This window comes from Amphiura filiformis, chromosome 9 (genome assembly GCF_039555335.1).
Source record: "Amphiura filiformis chromosome 9, Afil_fr2py, whole genome shotgun sequence".
Taxonomy (NCBI): domain Eukaryota; kingdom Metazoa; phylum Echinodermata; class Ophiuroidea; order Amphilepidida; family Amphiuridae; genus Amphiura; species Amphiura filiformis.
In genome coordinates, this window is record NC_092636.1 from 33,074,221 (window position 1) to 33,094,940 (window position 20,720).

Genomic DNA, 20,720 nt, shown 5'->3' on the forward strand with positions numbered 1-20,720 from the left:
AAAGGCATGTGAAGTTGGATTCTTACACTGCCTTAAGGGATGGGGTATGAGCGTTTTGACAGTATTTATTGTGGGACATTAGAGCACATCAGACATATCGAATTGCATTCTGAATACGAAGAATGTCCTTCTGATATCGAATAATTTTGATTTTTTGAAATTCGCAATGTAATACACATTTTGATTAAATGATTAAAAATTGATATTTTTGATATTTAACAGTACTCGAAGTAAACTTTATAAATCTGATGATTTATACTTAAAGTGTATGTAGGTGGGATGAAATGCTGACGATTAATTGAAAATTTTGACATTTAGATTAAAGATATGGATTTTTTTCCCAAAACACCCAAAAAAATTAAGGTCTTTTTGGGAAAAAATCCATATCTTCAACATAAAAGGTCAAAATTTTCAATTGATCGCCGGCTTTTCCTCCCAGCTACATCTACATACACTTTAAGTATATATCATTAGATTTATAAAATTTACTTCGAGGACTGTTATATATCAAAAATGTGAAAAATACCAAATTTTAATAATTTGTCATAAAATTTGTATTATATCGTGATTTTCAAAAATGAAAATTATTTGATATCAGAAAGACATTATTCAGTATTCAGAATGCAATTGATATGTCTGATGTGCTCTTAACGGTCTCAGACCATGCACCATCATATTAACTAAAATATTACAAACGGATGTGAACAAAATCTACCAAAATTGTATTCAACATATATAGTTGTAAACATTACAAACTCATATGCCACACTTTTGAGTTGATAGGAATGAGTGCATCATCATTCATTTCCCAACACACAAATTGAGTTGAATAAGCCCAATCGGCATTGGAAGTTTGCAATGCATTGTGGGACAGTTTTTGCAGTTTTAGGACACTTTGTCCTTTGACCTATTGGGAAAATTGCTGTAATTATTAATAATTTATTTATTATTGTCATAATGTTATCATTAAAAATATTTAAATAATTAATTCATTTAATAATAATGTTTTTAAGATTGTTTTTATTCTAGTAACACGTTTTAAATTATATTTTGTACGCACAAAACCCGAATTTTTCTGAATTTTCCAGATAGGTCAAAGGGCAAAGTGTCCTAAAAAAACCGGAAGTTACAATAGCGATTTGGCTTATTCCACAAACCAGCTGCATATCACATAATTCATTGCGTGTGATCACAGAATTAGATAAGGAGAACCGGGAGCCTAATACCGCCACATATAATCGCGCTGTCAGCTATGGGGAGAAAATTGGTGGTATTCGGGTCTTTGCCGACGGTGCGCGGAGACAAAAAAACAATTCTGCATCTCATCTGAAGAGTCTTCGTACTTGTGTGCTGGTCGCATCAAGTGTGTCTCTCAAATGCGCCCATCATCCATGTCGCGCTTGCATGATAAAGAATGCCTTGAGCACACTGCGCGGTAAACCGAATACCTCCAATTTTTGCTCCATGCCTGTATCAAGATGGCGGTTGAGTCCTGGTACTCTGGTTCTAATTCTGTGAGTGTGATTGAAAACAATTTTAATTATTACTTGGGCCATAATTTTGCAACATATTTTGTTAAGGATATTTTATACATTTAAAGATAATTATATTATTTTTGCAATATCATATACAGTGTAACAAATCTGGTCCATTTGATATCCTCAAGAAACATGCCTCATCAGATCATAAACGGGAAAACTTATAAATCCACCACAGTAATTGTTAGCATTGAGTACAGGCAGTATCACATCACATCTTAGATGGACTGACGGATCAACCAGAGAACCCATCACAATGACTGGATCTCTAATAGACCACAGTTGAGTTGAGCCACATACCCCAGAAACATTACAAACAGTTAACCCCCTACATTGCAGACAAGTTGCTCATTTTCTTTGCACATTTTCATGATCATATTTGGAATGAGCATGAAAAATATATTAAAATGAGTACAAACAAGCCTAAAGTTTGTTCGGCTTATATAAGGCGGAAATTATTTGGCTGTTGTTACTGCACGCGTCAATAAAGTCCCAACTCACGCTGGTGTAAATTCACATAAGCATGCGCCAGACACGCATTATGCAACACACAACTAAGCATTGCATCCAACTGCGTGCATGCCATTCTATATCAATACACGGTGTTATGAGTCTTATTTTTTCCGCCTCATATTAACCGGACAAACTTTAGTAATGGTTTAGTGGTTCTTCAGATAGCTCTTGATATTTTCAGAGAAACAGTGCACCTGTTTTGCTTTGCTACGTTTGCAGAAAATAACTTGGAATTGCTATGCTGAAGCCTATGGCCAGCACGCAAACCATTAAGGATGTTCACAATTTAATGGGTCAATAATGTATTTTTATTCCAAGTTAGATCTGAGTTATATATACCTGGATGATTGACAACATTCAGAATTCCACAAATACACAACCAATCAGATTCATCTTTAAGAAAATACATCATCAAATTCTGGTAGATAAATAAGCTGATTGTCCAAAATAGTGTTCTTCAATTAGTTACCATAAAAATGTGACGAGTTGTTAAATTGCTCATTGTTTATATTATTTTTCTTGCACTTGAAATATAAGTGCAAAGGAGGATTTGGCTATAAATACTTTTAAACTGTAAAAATGTTCCAAAACAAATTCCATGATCTACATTTTTCCAAACTTTGTGTGAAATTCAATGATCTCAGTTTTACCAAACTTTGTGTGCTTACTAATTATTGGACCATTACTTAACAAACTCATTAATGATTCATGAAGTTGGATATATGGACTATTCCAAATAAAATCCATACCCCCCCCCCACCCCGAAGACATGACCTTAACTCTCACACTGGGGTGTAGATTTCAAATGTATAGTCACCCATTCAGGTAACCACATTTGAAATTCATACTGCCTGTGTGGGAGATTAATGTCATGTCTTCCATAGGGGTGTAAGGATTTCAACTGGAATTGCCTAATTTGCCAGTCTTAATTACTATTAATTGTTATTTTTGCCAATTCAACTCACTCCTCTTTCATAACAATAAAAAAACAACACCAAAAGCACAACTTGATCGAGACACTTGGGCTCTAATGTAGTCAAGAAAGTTCTCCAAACTCCAAAATTTCTCATCAAAACAATGAAATGTTCAATATACATTTACTTCCATAAACATTTTCAAAATTCAGAAACTTCACCAAATGCAAATCGATGTATGTACACATACCAAACATGGATATTTAATGAATAACTAAGTTGTAAGCAGTGGGCTAATCCATATAAAGTCCACACTCCCCCTGTGGAAGATTGCCAATCTTCCACAGGAGTATGAATTTCAAATGGAATTGGCACATGATACAACTCTACTCACCCTCCCTCTGTGGAAAATTCAGGTTGAATCTCTCTGTATGAAGTACAAATGGAGCTGCATAATTCATTCCATTTAAAATGCATACTCCTCTGAGGAAGATAGTTGTAACATCTTCCACAGGGGTAGTGTGGATTTTATATGGAATAGCCCATTTAAGCTGTGCATCTCTTGACATAATATAGTGACTGTTTTGATCCTGAACTCCGCAAAAACTAACAACATACGCTACATTACATTTACTCAAAGTATGAATTCTCAATTTTCATGGCTTTTTTTAAACATCATCCAAGAACTGAATGGACAACTAGCATCAACAACATACCAATTGGGGGGAGCAAGGAGCTTTACCTCCCTAGCCTCACCCCAACCCAGTTGAAGCAAAATGATTCTGATATATAGGCCTACGTACCTCAGTGGTAAGAATAAATGGTTAATATGTGCTGGTACCCTATGGTGAAGTACACACTAACCCTCTCCATACGGTGTTCACTGCAGACGACAAATTGTCTTACGAAAAAAAATTCAGAATTGTACATTTCCAAGACCATATTTGGAATAATCATGAAAAATGTATTAAAATTAGTACCAACAAAACCCAATATCAGTTTGGTGGTTCTTGAGATAGCTCTAAAAAATAAAATATCTCAAAACTTTGTAAGTTGAAGCCTATGTCCAGCATACAGAGTATTAAAAACCAACATATATTTGATTTATTTTACATTTTGGGCATCTGGTATATCAAGGACTATACTTTTTCTGTGTCAATTCTGATATGTGGATGGAAAATTGTTACAAAAGCCCAATTTTGTCTCAATAAAACACATCTTTTTCAAATTTGCCATCAATTTCTCTACATTTGTTGAAAGCTGCGCCAATTTATGTAATTGTGATGGAATATTTGATTCCTGGAGGCACCTACCTACCCAAACCAAACTTGTAAACTTTAGAATGCTGATTTCTCCCTCAGTAATTGGATGATCTAGTCCGAAACCTGCGGACATAACGTATAAGCTATGACCATGCATTCACAGGATCATATGTCAGCACTGTCACTATCACACACAATGCGGACTAACACAGGGCATTTGTATCATAACAATCGTCTATCTAGCTAATTCTTAAGCCTGATAAATATATACACTGCTTGCCGTTGCCTCTCACATTCTCTCCATATAATTTATTAAATTCACAAATATTAAATACAATTAGTGCAAAAAAATTTGTTATTTTACATGATAGAATATGTACACATTTCTTCTTTACATGATTAGCACATCAATATGTTTTTCTTATAAAAGTGAGCAAGACAGAGAATGAAAGGTATAACTATACATTGTTTGCTTCAAGTTTGGTTAAGTCATGTAGGTGCGTATTTTGCTCGTCTGAAATCAGTAACTTAATCATGCACAGCATACACGCACGGAGCCCGTACAAGGGCGACTTTTCAACACGCTTGCAGCGCAAATGCGAAAAAGCACTGATGTCACCTCTGAACGTTAGGTGAACCAAAGAATAGCAAACAAGTGGAATTTTCACCATTCACAAAAATTTCAATCGGCTACAAATGTGCCTCTTCAATCTCGTAGTCATAATCCAACAGGTACACACACTTTTATGTGTACATTAATATCTGTAATGCAGCAGTATATGCCAAAATGATGCATAGTCAAGAATTTCATGACTAACAGAGTCACAATGGGCTAATCAATTTGAAGTCCACACTCCCCCTGTGAAAGATTTAGGAAATATTGTCCACAGGGGGAGTATGAATTTCAAATGGAATTAGTACATTAACCAACTCCAATTGAAACTCACCTTCCCTGTGTGGAAGATTCAGGTTGAATCTTTCTCAGAGGGTGTGTGTAATTCAAATGGAGCTGCCTAATGTGTTCATTGCATTTGAAATTTATACTCCCACCTGTGGAAGATAGTCTAACATCTTCAACAGAGGGAGTGTACATTTTAAATGGAATAGCCCATGGCTAACTAACAACCATATAAACATATCAAATCACGAACTCATTAAAATGACTTCTTGGGTTTTTTTATCCCTCCCCCTTCTCTCTGCCTCACTTGTATTAAATAATTATTATAATAGCACATAAAAAATATTAATCTTGCTGATTTGAAGGTAAAAACGTTCCACTTCTTTCTGGGTTGTCATACGAAGACCTTGGAAAACCATGACCTGGTTTTGTGGACGACGGTGACATGAAACTTTTACTTGGTCTTGTTGGTGATGGGGACGGGTTGAATCGTGGTGGGGTAAGTGCACCAGGGGAGACAGCTTCGCAGGATTGCGATAACTTCCACACCAGCTCTTCATTTTCCATCGACAGCCGCTTCTTTTCGTTGGTTTCTTTTTGGAAGTTTTCTCGTAGCGCTATGTGTTCTGATGAAAGTTGCCTGGATCAGACAAAAGAGAAGGAAAAATAATTATTAAGAAGGTGACATTCTGGCATCATATTGATGATATAAATAAGATATATGAGTAACCAACATGAACCAAAGTAGTCTTTGTCTGTGAACAAAGACAAGATCAAGAAATACCAAGATGAATTATGACAGTATGAGATGTTATTTCTTCAATAAAGACTACATTGTTAGCATATTATTAATTAGTATTGTGCTAGATGTACATTATGCAGCCCCATTCTCTCCCACTCACTCATTTGGTATTTTGTCCAGTCAGAATAAGGTGAAAACAATGTACCCTATGTATGCGTGTTGTCTTCAAATGAGAAACAGTGCACCTTTTTGCTTGCTGCGTACATATTCAGCACTTTGCATGCATTTTATATGTAATGCGACTAAAAACTATACTACTTTTACAACACTTGGTATTCATAGGATATCATTGATGTTTTTTAATACCATAGGTGAGATGATTTGCTATAGTGGTTGCATAATGGAGTCAGCTTTTAAGGTATACGTTAGTTATATATTACTATCTATACTACATCATAACAATCCCAGATAACAATTTCAGACTTGTTTCCAAAATTGTTTCTTTTAGCAGGTAGAAAAGTAAATCCAGGAATAAGATTAGTTAGTGTTGCTATAACCTGCCCAATATGAGACTAGCTATTACATCATAATATCCTACTTTAATATGCATCTGGTTACTAAAGCTGCCCATACACATTCAACCATCTATACAAAATCTACCATTGTGTGCTATTAACTCTCTCCACGCGGGTGTCGACTGCAGACGACAAGTTTCAAATTTTTTTTTTAAATCCAAAAATTTAAGAATTGTACATTTGCATGCCCATATTTGGAATCAGCATGAAAAATGCATCAAAATGAGTACAAACAAGCCTAGTATTGGTTCAGTGGTTCTTACGGTAGCTCTTGATATTTTCAGAAAATATCTCAAATCTTGGATTTTTATGTTGAAGCCCATGGCTAGCACGCAGAGTATTAATGATCACATTTACAGAGCACAATGGTAATTTTACATGTATATGGTCTTTGATATGGGCCACTTTACAGGTTCCAAAACTTAATGGATTCAAGCACATTTGTCACTGTCAAGTTATTTTGTTAGTGGATCATCAGGTTTGGAGCTTATGATCCAGGGTTTTGAGCTCACAATTCCAGGTTCTGAGCTCACACCCCCAGGTTTTGAGCTCACACCCGCAGATTTTGAGCTCACACCCCCAGGTTTTGAGCTCACACCTGCAGGTTTTTTAGCTCACATCCCAAGTTTTGAGCTCACACCCTAAGGTTTTGAACTAACATCCCCCAGGTTTTGAGCTCAAAACCCCAGATTTTGACCTCAGACCCCAAGGATTTGAGCACACACCCCAAGGTTTGGAGCTCACAGCCACAAATGGTGCAATCCACAAGTTGAAACCCTTGCTACATACTACCTATACTAGATATTACAATTGAATGAACACAGCCTGACATAGCGTGACGATTTTTGTGTACACTGCGCGATGTATGCCAGCGTATGGGCCTGTGCATACATAACATGGAAGTGAATCAAACCATGCCAACGCACTCACGATTGATTAGTATTTAACTAATTTTATCTAAGGTTGTGCGTTGTTGCAGTATGAAATATGTGATATACGCTCACAGTTGGATCGTGTAGAGCAGTTGAAAGCTATGTTCATTCAATTGAAATTTCTAGTGCAATCAGCACTAAAAAGCGCAGGTACGGCACTTATAATTCACGGTAAATCAATCTTGCAGAGATAATAATTTATGATTTAAATTGCTGCAAATCTTGCTTTTTGTAACAGGGGTCAAAGGTCATTGGCTACATAGTATAGTATTTTAAGAAAGTCATAAACTCATTTTGTCGCAAAGAAATAGGTTGATTGCAGTATATAGATAGTAAGAAGGGGAAAGATGGTATAATATTTATGGTTCTTTCTAATTAGAAAAATAGAATCTCTCATGCCAATTCAAAATTCATATGTGATATGTTGCTGCAGATTTTCAGAGTGATTATATATAAGTATACTTCATGCACTTCTTTGATAATAGTAAAGTTAGTTGAAAAGATAATTATAGATATATGGGTTAAGTTGTGGTCAGGTTGTTAATAGGTATATAAGGATCACACAAGGATTGTTCAAATAGGGTCTCAAAACATAGGCCTATTCATATTTGTGAAATTTGCAACAGTTAACCTACAGTATGCAATGTCTACAACATGGTCATTTCATACTTAAAGGGGGTCTCCGCCAAGCATAACATAATGCCTCATATGTTAGAAAAATATTTATCAAGCACGAATCACATGGTTTTATTTAAAACAAACTCAAATTGACCATAAAAACGAATAAAAACAGTCGGCTCTCAACACGCGATATTCAAAATTCCCGCGCCGAAATTGTATAAGTGCAATGACGTCATGTTATTTGCGGTCAATTGTCATCAGCCTTCATTGTATTACTAGGACGTCATTGCACTCGACAATTTCGGCGCCCGGGAATTTTGAATATCGCGTGTTGAGAGACGGATGTTTTTATTCGTTTTTATGGTCACTGTGGGTTTGTTTTAAATAAAACCGTGTGATTCGTGCTTGATAATTGTTTTTCTTACATATAAGGCATAATCTTGTGATTGCCGGAGACATCCTTTAACATTAATATACAGAGGACAAGAAATTTACAATTAAATCTGCTAATATATAGAATTTTCTGATCTGATAATTTGTTGAATTTCTATAGTCTATCAAAATAAAATAATGCAAGAGATTAAGACAACACAGCAAGATCTTTTCAATCATGAAGTATCCTTAAAATACATTATTATATAGTGGAATCCTTTAATCAGTTGTTAAAGTCCTGCGTATTAGTCATTTTGTTATATCCTAATGGTAATGAGACAGGGAGGGAGGGAGGGAGGGAGGGAGGGGCAGGGCATTTCTCCCTTCATCCAGGCCTAGCTAAGTGGTCAAGTAACAGTAGCACATTCAAAGTCCCCTAAACTAAAATGGGTTCAGTTGCTGATACGATGCCCTCGAATAGTGTACACTCCACTGCAAAGTAGCCACTGAGCCCTGCATGGTGACTGGGGTGCTTATTGCCAGGGATGGTATATCACATCCAGCACTGTACTAGTGCTAAAAGGTAAAGGTAAAGGAGACGATCCTGTATAAACAGTGATCGGAGTGCCCATTTCTCTTTCAATGGTGATAGGGCAAGATTCCTTCATGTCATGTTGCTTATAGGGGGATCGCTACACCTCCTCCACAGCGAGTCTGTTACCTTCCCAGCATTAAAGAATGCCGGTACCCATTTATACACCTAGGTGGAGAGGATTATTCAAAATAAAGTGCCTTACTCAAGGGCACAACACGATGGCGTTGCCGGGGCTCGAACTCACAACCTTCCGATTATGAGTGGGGAGCTCGTTCCGCTCGGCCACTGTGCTCCCTTGGTTTGGTTTGGTTCCGACTGAACCAGTGCTACCTCAAACCAACTCAAGTACAAATTTGGTAACAACCACATCAATGGGGGAAAAGTGAAATTTGAAGGGGAAAACAGGACAATTTAAAGCAAATTTTACAGTTTGCCAAAAAAAAGTGCGATTTTGGCATCTTGTTTTGTTCCGACTGGTAGGGATGGAGGGGATTCCCCCATGATTGGCAATGATTGGTGTCAATTGAAAACAGTTCTAGTACATTAGTTGCTTACATCTTATACAGATAGATACCTGTTAAGTCCTAATTTATGCGAGTACTATTTGAATTATTCATGTGAGTATTATAAATATTTAGCAGTAGCATGGTTATTGTGGCTATATACTCTGTACTGATGAAGTGAGTGAGTGACCTCACAATTTGTTTTCACAATTTCCATGCACATGTTACCAACACACGTAGCCTTTCGCTTTGGATTATTTTGATGCTTGTTAAAAGAGCTAAACACCACAATACTTTAAAGACAGTCAGAGCATAAATGTGACCAGTCACAGCAAATTTTGCACCCTGCAAAAGTTGCGTGTACAGTTTAGCTAAAAAATAAGCCAAAGTTGTGAGATTCTGCTCTCTAGGGTTTTCTAGTTTGCGAAATTTGAGATGTTCCACAATTTTAAAGAAGTCAGAAGAGGATTTTTATTTCCATTATGAAAAATAATACAGGAGAAAATCAATGTTGAGCATGAAAGTTAAAGCTAAAAGCTAAAAATCATTTCCAAATGCATATATCAACATATTTTGTGCATATTTATGATGCATTAATTGTACAAGTGTTTTCTAATAAAGTACAAGCCCCCATTAGTAAAATAAAATTGGACAAGTTTGAGCTTTATACCTCACTCGAAACACCCTGTTGCAATCAAGAAATATTAAAATTAATATTGGCCTTGTATTTTTAATGCTTTAACTTTCATCCTCAACACTAATTTTCACATATACTTTTTAGCCCATACTGATAAACCCAAAACCACAACTCTAATTTTGCACCAATATAAAGAGAGTGGTCTTCATGAAAACATCATTGTATTCATTTTTTTTCCACTTCAAATTTTGCCGGATTTTTGCTGTGATGGGTCATAAATGATACTGCCTAGCATAGATTTTAAATAATGATTTAGTATATTTATGATATTATTTTCCTTTTATATATGACTCCATGAATCAGTATGTTGAAATTAATAGTTGTGATAATTTAAATACAAATATGACATGACACCTAAATAATTAAAATTATAAATCAATGCATAAGTATATATTTTGAGATTAAATACTGATGTCATGCTTCATATTATAATGAGAACCAAGCTGCATTTGCTATCATTTTATTCTCCGACAAGGGCCGCAAACTTTAGTCATGCTCAGAAAGATCAAGAGACAAAAAGTAGTTCATGCCTTGCAGAGCAATGCATTGTGGGTAGAAGTGCTGCCATTTTGTGATTCAACTTACCCATGGCAGCTAGCACAAGAACTTTTTTCACTGAGCAGGACTGTCACCATTGGCCCTGGGGCTATCAAACCTAACATAATAAAATGGAAAATATAGTGCTGGCTTTGACTAAGCTTCAGGTGACAAATACCAAGATAAATACCCAGATACCTGGCCTCTAAATACCCAGATACCTGGCCTCTAAAATGTGGTGAATAGTGAGAGTATAAATAGTTCATTTCTTCTTTAGCCTACTTCACTCCCTTCAGGAGGAAAGCCACTTCCGCAACTTTCCAATCCATTCTATTTTGAGCTATTCTCTGCCAAGCAATGGCATTTTGTGCTGTCAACTCAACCCTGCATCTCCAATTGTGTCCCCTCCTTCTTCTGGTTAGGTGTCTAGGAGTCCAATCTGTTGCTTTGTGTGTTCATCTATTTTCATACCGAGCAACAGATCAGACTTCTAGACACGTAACAAAGAAGATGGTGGAGACAAAATAGGAGATGGAGGGATGAGTTAACAGCACAAAAGAGTATTGCTTGACAGAGAATAGCTCAAGATATAATGGATTGGAAAGTTGGCTTAGAGGCCATCCTCCTGCAGGGGAGTAAAACAGGCTAAAGAAGAAATAGTTAATGCATAGCATGTTAGGGATACAATGGTAGGTCTTACTTATATTATTAGTTCTACTTCTAGAGGATTGGAGACATTCTACGAAGTACTGAAATGATAAAGAATGAGTACATTACAAAGACAACTTGTGATATTTGAGACAAATCTAAACACTTTATATCTGTACAGTGTGAAGATGCATGTTTAGTTGGTTTATTGTGACTTACTTTGTCTTAAATGTACATATAATTTAGGTACAACAATGAACACCAATTTGAGAATCTGTTCCAAATATTTACAGAGCTAGCTTATAAGATTTAACTGCAGTGAAATTCTTAATCATCATAAAGATTCCTATTCAAATATAGTTCACAAAAAGATGGTATACATATCCAGAAAATTGTACACACACAAAAATGACTCCTCAGGGGAATCTACATGAATGGCTTCAGAACTATTGCAGTGACGTTTTCTTGGCAGGTTCATACTAGTTGCACAAATTTAGAGTTTCTATTAGCAGAACTTTGATATTGTAATTAAACTTCAACAGGTGCAACAATTTTCACTGAATGAACCACATGTCTCGCTCCCAATGGCATAATTCAAGACCGCCATTTAACACTAGCAGCTTGAAATTTTACCTCAAATTATGGGTTATGAGTTTTTGTACCCAACAAATTCAAAGTTCATCTATTGAGGAACAAACATATCAGGGTCAAATAACTGTACCCAGAAAGCCAAGCATTGTTGAGATCCTAGTGTTGGGAGGTAGTTCTTGAGATCCTAGTGTTGGAAGGTAATTCTTGAGATCCTAATGTTGGGAGGTAATTCTGAAGCCAGTTTGTCAAAATAGAGCAAGAGAACCTGGCCTGCGTTGTCTAGAATCTTTGGGGGACTAATTGGGGATTGCACATGACTGCCTCCGACTGCAGGTGGCAACAAACAAAATCTGTGTCACTCCTTTGTTGCATCGTGCCATGAAAGCATTTCAAGTTTTGCCCCGTCTGCGAGTGCACAAGCCGATTAGCTCCAAATAATCCCCCAAGCCTGATTGAAGACAGCAGTGAATCTCAGTTCTCCTTCTCTATGTCTGTAGGAAATCCCTACATTCCCAGCTGACCAACCCCTTCCCCAGCACCTACCTCTGATAGTCTTGTTTCCTACTAACAATGGCTCGTAATTCTTCCACTCTACTCTCCAGTCTCTTGACTCTCTCCTGGTAATCAGGAATTCTCTCCACTTCTTTCTGTAGGTTCATATTCTCTATTCTAAGGCTGTGTAACTCTGCGTTTTTCATCTCTAGTACGGCTTTCATGCTCTCTACTTCATCGGGTAGATGCTTGTATTGGGCTATTGCAGCCTGCAGAATCAAGATGGGTACAAAATGAATAATAATGATGTTTTATTACCATCACTGGAAACATTTTGGATATAGAACGTAATAAACCCCCTGCGCACTACCTGCCTATATAACATTGCCTCTGATTGGTCAATTACATGGTATCTTCACTTAATCACCAATCAGAATAGAGCTTTGAAAATAATTCACCCCAATTTTTTTGTGTGGTGAAATTATTCTAACAATGTTGCTGATTGGGCCAATTGATAATGAAAACTTCTTTTTGGCCAATCGGCAGGTAGTTCTCATGGGGTTAACTACATGTTAACTACTCAATTATTCTCACTTTAATTTCCCTCACACTTATCCACATCTATTTCAATGCAACCCTTGTGCTCAGCTAGCAGGAGGGCATGTTTAGATCGTTGATGCCAATCATCTGCCATCTTCCCCCTTCCTGAAGACCCCCTTCTTCCTAGCCCCATGAGAGGAGAGGGAGGAGGGAAACACACATGTAAATGTTTGTTACAAAGAACATATGATTGGTTGCAATAGTATGTGTGCTGGTGGATGTTTCTGGCAAATATCTTATATCCTTTTGGCAAGTGGATGAAACCTAACAAAGTGATCCAATATAATTTATATATCCTTAAATTGTCTTTTTTTTTTTTTAAAGAAAGGAACATACTCTAGCTCTACTAAGTAAGTAATATGCCAAGCTAAGGGAAAAGCTTACCTGTACTTTAGCATCAGAGTCTTTCTTCAAAGCTTCTTGCAACATGGATACCTTTTCTTTCTGACTTTCACACTGATACTTCCATGACACTACTTCATCCTACAATGAAGAGAAGCAAAATGTACAGTGGCATAACCAGAGGGAGGAATGGAGGGTCATTGGTACTTAAGAAGTACCCCCCCGGCTAAATAATCAGAGACTTTATACATGTAGCGAGACCCGCAAGAAGTCATCTCATTAGACAATTATTTGCATCTCCTAGCCTGTCTCATTGGGCTATTCCATTTGAAATCCACACTCCCCTTTAGCTAGATTTAGATGTCTTCCTCAGAGGGAGTATGTTTTTCAGATAGAATTGTCTAGGTGTGACTAATTTGAAACACACACTCTGCCTGTACCTGGCTTTACCGCTTACTTCCAAAACTGGAGTATGTATTTCAAGTGGAAGTGATGCAATTGTCTATCCTACTTGAAACCCATACTCCCTTTTTGTGGAAGACTTTAGCTACATCTTCCATAAGGGAAGTATAGATTTCATATAGAAGAGTCCATTAAGTCTAGTTCTGCCTTCCCAAGTATAAATGTAGTATCTGCTTTGCCTATTACATGCACATACTTTGTTTTACTTTGGAAAAGTATAAGTAAGAAGGCTGTATCTGCTGTCTTATTAACTTAATCTGAATTGGGCTATTTCAGTTGAATTCCATACACCCCCAATGGAAGACGCAACCTTAATCTTCAAATGGGGTTACCTGAATGGGTAGTGACTCTATTTGAAATCTACACCCCCTGTGTGAGAGATTAAGGTCATGTCTACTATAAGGGTGTATGGACTTCAACTGGAATAGCCCATTTATACTTGATCACTTAGTGATTGTGATGTATCGCTTTTGAAGAAGTCACCAATTCAGGTAATCCCATTTGAAAGTCACACTCCCTATGTGGACGATTAAGGCCATGTCTTCCACAGGGGCTGTATGGATTTCAACTGGAATAGCCCAATGCATTAATTATTCCATGACTCAGTATATACCTGTAGTCTTCTCTGTTCATTTTCAGCAGCTGCCAATTGTTTTTCAGCCTGGAGCTGATATTCCCTATTGATCTCTTCAATGTGGTCATGGTGTTCCTGTTGGATGCTCGTCACCTGTTCGATGTGCTGTTCCTCCTGTTCCCTGAACGCCATCCGATGGACACCCGCCAACTCGGAGAGTTCATTTTGGTGTTCTACCTCAGAGTTTTCTAATTGTTGTGTAATTTGTTGTTTTACTAATGGATAAAAACAGAAGTAAATCATTGTTAATATATCAGAATAATATGATGAACCTTGGGTCCATAATGAAACATTAGAATGTATAGGATTGCTCAATAGGTGCTGTAAAATCACTTCATTTTGATAGGGATTTGATTTTGCTAATTTTGCTAGAAGCCTTAATTCCCTGAATTAAATACCTGCAAATTTGACAGTTTTACATTGAATTGTAATCTTGAATTGCTGGATTAACTAAATTAAACTCACAAAAAATGGTGGTCATTGGCAAATAGGGAAATTAAGTGCTAGCAAAATTAAATAGTTTACAGTATATAGGTCCATTCTGGGAAATGGAGGAAAAAGTGAAATTTCTCTGGGATCCAAAAAGTTCTTTAAATTTATGCAATTTTTTTACCTACAAAATAGAAATTTCTCCAATTGTTTTTTATTTTGATGAAGGGAGGGGTGCTTCACTGCTAGGGGCATCTGCTTTATTCTCAAGTTTTGTCTGAAGTGCCAACTTACGTGTTTCTACTTGTTCTAGATGCTGCTTCTGTAACGACTCTTCTATTTGTGCTAGCTGTACTTTGTATTCATCATGCGTCCGGCTCACTTCATCAGTATGCCTCTCCTCTTTAGCCGCAATCTCATATTTTAACCTAGAAATATCCGCTTCATATACCTCTGTGGAAGTTGAGACAGAAACAGGTAAAGGTTAGCAATACAGTTGACAGGATAAATTTCAATTTGGTTTATATAGGATATAGGACATGGTCTGATAAAATCAGGCCAAAGTTGGGTAATCATGAAAATTGAGTTATTTTATCTCCCCATGGACACTAGCAGCCTCTAAGAACTAGTTTGATTGGTTTCAAACAGGGATATATCATGTATTGAGCCAATCAGAGATGTGGTAAAATAGTCAGATTGAGAGGATTAAGCATAACATTTTGAAGAGATCTAAAAGCTCTATTTTGATTGGTTACTCAATGATTATACCATGTAATTAACCAATCAGAGGCACTGTAAGAGAGGAGATATCTGTGAAATTTTATCTATTTGAGCTTTAAAATGCTATACCTATCAGAGTAGGTTCTGGACAGATGAAATAATGCAATTCCATAATGATCTCATCAAATGATAGGATGAAAATGATGGCAAATTGTATCTTGGTTTTTTAACATACAGCAGACAATGCAGTTTTACTTGGGCAGGTAAAGAAGGCCTACTCTAACTAACAACAATAATAACTGATTCTTACCTATCTGCCTATTTGTTGTCACTAGTTGTCGTTGTACTAACGAGAGTTGTTGCTTTAATTTCGGAGTAGAAAATGCATCGAGTTGATGACTTAAATATTGCACTAGTACAGACATTGCATCAAAGCCTTGAAGGTTCGATTTCAGCTGCAATCTCGCCAGATTCAACTCCTTTGTGCACGCGCCGCAAAGAGCCTCCAGACGGTTTATCTCGCTGAGAAGAGACGGACTGACTATGTCGGGTTGCGATGATCGAGACGGTGCTATGTGTCCTGGTTTGGTCTTGGCTAACTTGTTGGTCCTCTCAGTGGCAGTCTCTGTGTAAAACAATAGGAAACGATTGCAAACAATTGATTAGTATGATAGGCGGCTTGTGATTCAACATGGACTGATTGGCATCGCAGACATGGACTGGTCTAAATGAAAACAACCAAGTCATTAACCTTGTGATGATACTGTGGGTTCAACTTTATCAATGGATGTCAAATGTTGAAAACTTGGGCAAATAAGAAACTTATAAATTTCAAGTATATCCTTATGTAACTGGGTTGCAATGGAAAATACCACTTTATGTTCATGATGAATCTAACTCATTTTTGATGGTTAAAAATACGAGGCAGATTGCTTTTAGTCTTACTCAAGACATAATTTCAACACTCTTCTCCATCACAGAGACCAATCTTAAAATTCATCACTGGTTTATGGATTTGATGCATAGAGTTAATTAACAGTGCCAATTTTCCATCTTCAAAAGCCTGTGCCGAATATAGAACTCGGTCTCAGAAGATGGTAATTTGAAACATTCACATAAGATCTAGGGAACTCATATTGTTTTGGTCTATAAAGTGTACACTTTACACAAGTTACACTGAACTACAGGTCCTTGGCATGGAGGACATATTGGTATGACTGGTGCCATGCACAATCAATGAGGAAACAAGTTGAGCTTGAGACAACACATAAATATATAGAGGAAATGAAACAAGTCTATTCTGCTTTCCCATTGTAGACTGAAACTAAATTGTCACACAATTAAAATGACATTTTAAAGTTCCGAAATGTCTCTTCTACATTATAAAATAAATTAATAAATTTAGGAATTTATTCACTTTATAGATTTTCGCTGACTACTGTGGCCCAAGACACACCTTGTAATAAACTATTTTTCTACATTCAGGGACAAATCTCATGTCTCAATATAGGTGCAGTCTCCTAGTCAACCTGCATGTAACCATTGCAACCATGATGAGCTCCCTGGCACTAGGGTCCACAGCATGCTCATCTATCAGGGGCACAGTTCTTTAATCCAATACATTTGTACATTTATTGAATGACCTTTTGAAATTTAGGTAAAAAACTCATACTCTGCAACTTGAGGTCAAATTTTGCACTATGATAATGTAATTGAGGTCATTGAACTATGCCATTGGGATGAGGCTATTATGGTCCATAGTGTATGGGTAAACCAAGACAATTAAGCAGCTTTATAATTCCTTGCCCATAAGAATTTCAAGCTAGCGCAGTTATTTTCACAAGAACTATTTCAAACCTCAGCTCAACTGGGTTTGAACTCAAGACCTCTCACACTGGAGTCCGATGACCTATCAGCTGTGCTAACTTGACTACGTTCCATGATTAAACATAACACAAAAACATAAACATGTTGTCATTGTCAATCAACTATTTGAACTACAAAAGCTTATGACTTGAACAAATATGACACTTGTTCAGTTGTTCTCTTATTGGAAGTTGGTCTCTTTATGTTTGTTTTGTCACTTTTTGGCCCTAAAAAGTCCAACTTGTGTCTTTCCAAAATGCTTTTGCAACTTGGTTGGTGTTTTGCTTTGCATGCTTCCCTTGATAATATTGTGTATGTGTCACATGTTTTTAACTTTTTCTCACATCAGAAAGAAATTAGCACGTCTAAATATCACCTTGAGAAAACAATACAAGTTATCTGATATTTTTGATGGTGGAAAACAAAAGCTTCAGAATAGTAAAATAGTAATATCTAGCCATGAAACTAAAACTGTACTTAGTGATACTTCCTACCTTTTTCCTCCATATCAATATTTTCACCCGATACACATCATTACCATCTCTGCTTTTCTATTTGACCTATATTACAGACACATATAACCTACTTCAGAGCTGTTACCATTGCATATTCCATTTTAAACTGAAAATTCACCAGAGGGAAGATGCAGACAATAATGGGACCTTTTGCTCTTTGTCACCATGGCAACCATGCATCTCTAGACAAGTGTGCCTAGTAGCACACACACCTCCTGTCACACCTTAAGGCATCTTGGACTGAACTACATGTCTGGCTTTAGTGCTATGATGTTTGGGAAGAAATTATTCTGGAGTATTTCCTAATAAACAGACATCCTCAAAAATCATACAATTTTTTTGTATCAGATTACAGAAATTTTATTTTATGATATGAGTTAAACCCTATAAGAGCTACCATCTATTAAAGCCATTTTATATGAGGATTTGTGAGTTCATCAATGATGTCATCTATATCAGCAGCACCAAACAAATTTGTTGCAGATGTAAAATCTTCATCATTAAGATAATAATCATAATTGAAACATAAATTTTCAAAAATTTCATAGATGAATGTACTTGCTAATACATGATATGGAAAGAGGTAAAAGCCATTAATGGGAATGGAATTTGTCCTGGTTTGAGTACATTGGGTCAAAAAGGCCTTATTTAAGATGGATTTTTCCATTTTTGAAATCTCAACTTTTTGCCTCAACACATTTTGCCTCTTTAATATAGTTCATCGAAGCCACGCCCTTAACAAGACTGAAAGATGAATTTCTCAATTTGTTTAAATTCTCTATTGCCACACAATTGCCAATGCAATCAGAGAATCTGCAGAGTATACGTTAATATCTCATTAGTAATGCCTGGTGGTGTTTGCAGCAGAGAGATCCATTCTAATTCTGGACTTGATAGGATTCATCACAGGTCATTGTCCTCGCCAGATGAGAATCGCTTATTTCTTTCAAATGCATTCATTATTGTAAAGGTCAACTTCATTATCACCAAATGCTGTTTAATATATATAGCTTTCTGATGGTAAGATTAACGTTTCATATTAAATTATAATAATAGAGGTTATCCGTGTTCTATAAGCTGCATATCCTATCAACGACTGCTATACCTCGTTTAGGATTTTCAAAAGAAGTACCTGCATGTGCAACCATAACTGTTTCAAAATAGCTCGCCAAAGTCATACAGGTAACTCCGAGGTCGTGCACTGTATTCGTTTGAATGAGGAATACTACGGGAACCAACGCCTTTTGTTAGAAGTCACGCATGAGTAAAGTGGATAACCTCTATTATGAGAATTCTTGCATATATAAATTATACACACCAAACCCCAAATGTGTTCCTTTAAAATTTGGTGCATATCAACACTCCCTCCTAACCTCATGAAAAGTTATTTTCTTGATTCTTATTTAATGATATTATGCCCATACAGTAAGATGAAATATAATAAAATTTGACAATTCTAATAGTTATATCTCAAAATCAAATTGATCAGACATTCGTCCACAGTGGGAGTAAGTATTAGAAATGGAATCAGCATATTAACCAACTCTATTTGAGTCCCACCATCCCTCTGCGGAAAATTCCAGGTTATTTCTCAGAGGTGTATGAAAATCAAATGGAGCATCCTTATGTATTCATTCCATTTGAAATTCATACTCCCCCTGAGGAAAATATTTCCAACATCTTCTACAAGGGGAGTGTGGGTTTCAAGTGGAATAGCCAAATAAGTGCAACAAAAATACTTGGAACAGGGTAAGTGGATCTTGAGACAGCTCTAAAGTGCATTTTGGGTACAGAACATTTCCATGTTGTCTACTATGAGGAGATATGAGTAGCTTAGGGCAAAATATCACACAGGAAATTTGTAGAAATCAAAATATTGACAATCTATTTCGCTAGCCGGTAGTCTGCCATACCACCAGGGTGCTGTGTTGTTATTCAGCCCACAGTATGACAAAATACAAACAGAATATCAATCCAAATATCGTTCCTACTTTTATTCTGTGTCTCGACCTCATTGCATTAACTCCCTACTTGTTTTTGTACCCCGCGTGGGGCAATAATTCAGCAGTATCACTTGTAATTTACAATCATACAATCTCCTACAGGACATCCAAATTGTGTGTCTGGCAATGTGATTATCAATCTTTTGCTCCAAGATGGAGTCTTATAAAACAAGATGCAATGAGGAGGCACTGAGACTTGAGTTGGTAATAACAGGTTGGCTACCTAACCACATACAAACATCACTCAATTGTGTAGTGAGATACACACAAGGAGTGTAGCATATAATACAAAGCCGGGCAGCCATCTTGCTTTTCGAGCTAGCTCAAGTGTTTGTCAGCTTGTTTCCTGATTAAAAATAGACTTGCAAGGCTGCATAATGAATATGTTAAACACCTTGCTATATGTACACGATAATATAGTAAATCGTATGCATGACAGTAAATCTGTATGCAAGATTAACTTTCCTATATGTCTTAGTTGTAGTAATACTAATAGTATATTTGACAGTTTTTCATTTGTGTTAATCGATCTGTATAATTATTAAGTATTACAATGTATGTTTTTCAACCAAAATGCTTTAATAAAAAGCAATTCAAGAAATTGTTTCATAACCACATCTATCATGCATGTAGGCAATAAGTTTAATGCCGATAATGATTTGCGCTAATTGAGATAAAGTAATGTATACTGGATAAGCCAAGGTGATTACATTTAGTCC

The 20,720-nt window shown here is 36.5% G+C and overlaps 1 protein-coding gene across 1 annotated transcript in view; it reads right to left on the reverse strand.

Moving 5' to 3' along the window:
- Positions 1-1,817: 1,817 nt before the first annotated feature.
- The window catches only part of LOC140160424 (uncharacterized), a 162,658-nt gene continuing 143,755 nt past the window's right edge, over positions 1,818-20,720 (reverse strand). Inside the window, 6 exon segments of the mRNA XM_072183659.1 lie at positions 1,818-5,765; positions 12,482-12,699; positions 13,415-13,513; positions 14,448-14,683; positions 15,192-15,350; positions 15,928-16,242. Of these exon segments, the coding sequence (XP_072039760.1) occupies positions 5,471-5,765; positions 12,482-12,699; positions 13,415-13,513; positions 14,448-14,683; positions 15,192-15,350; positions 15,928-16,242 (1,322 nt within the window). The 3' untranslated portion in view covers positions 1,818-5,470.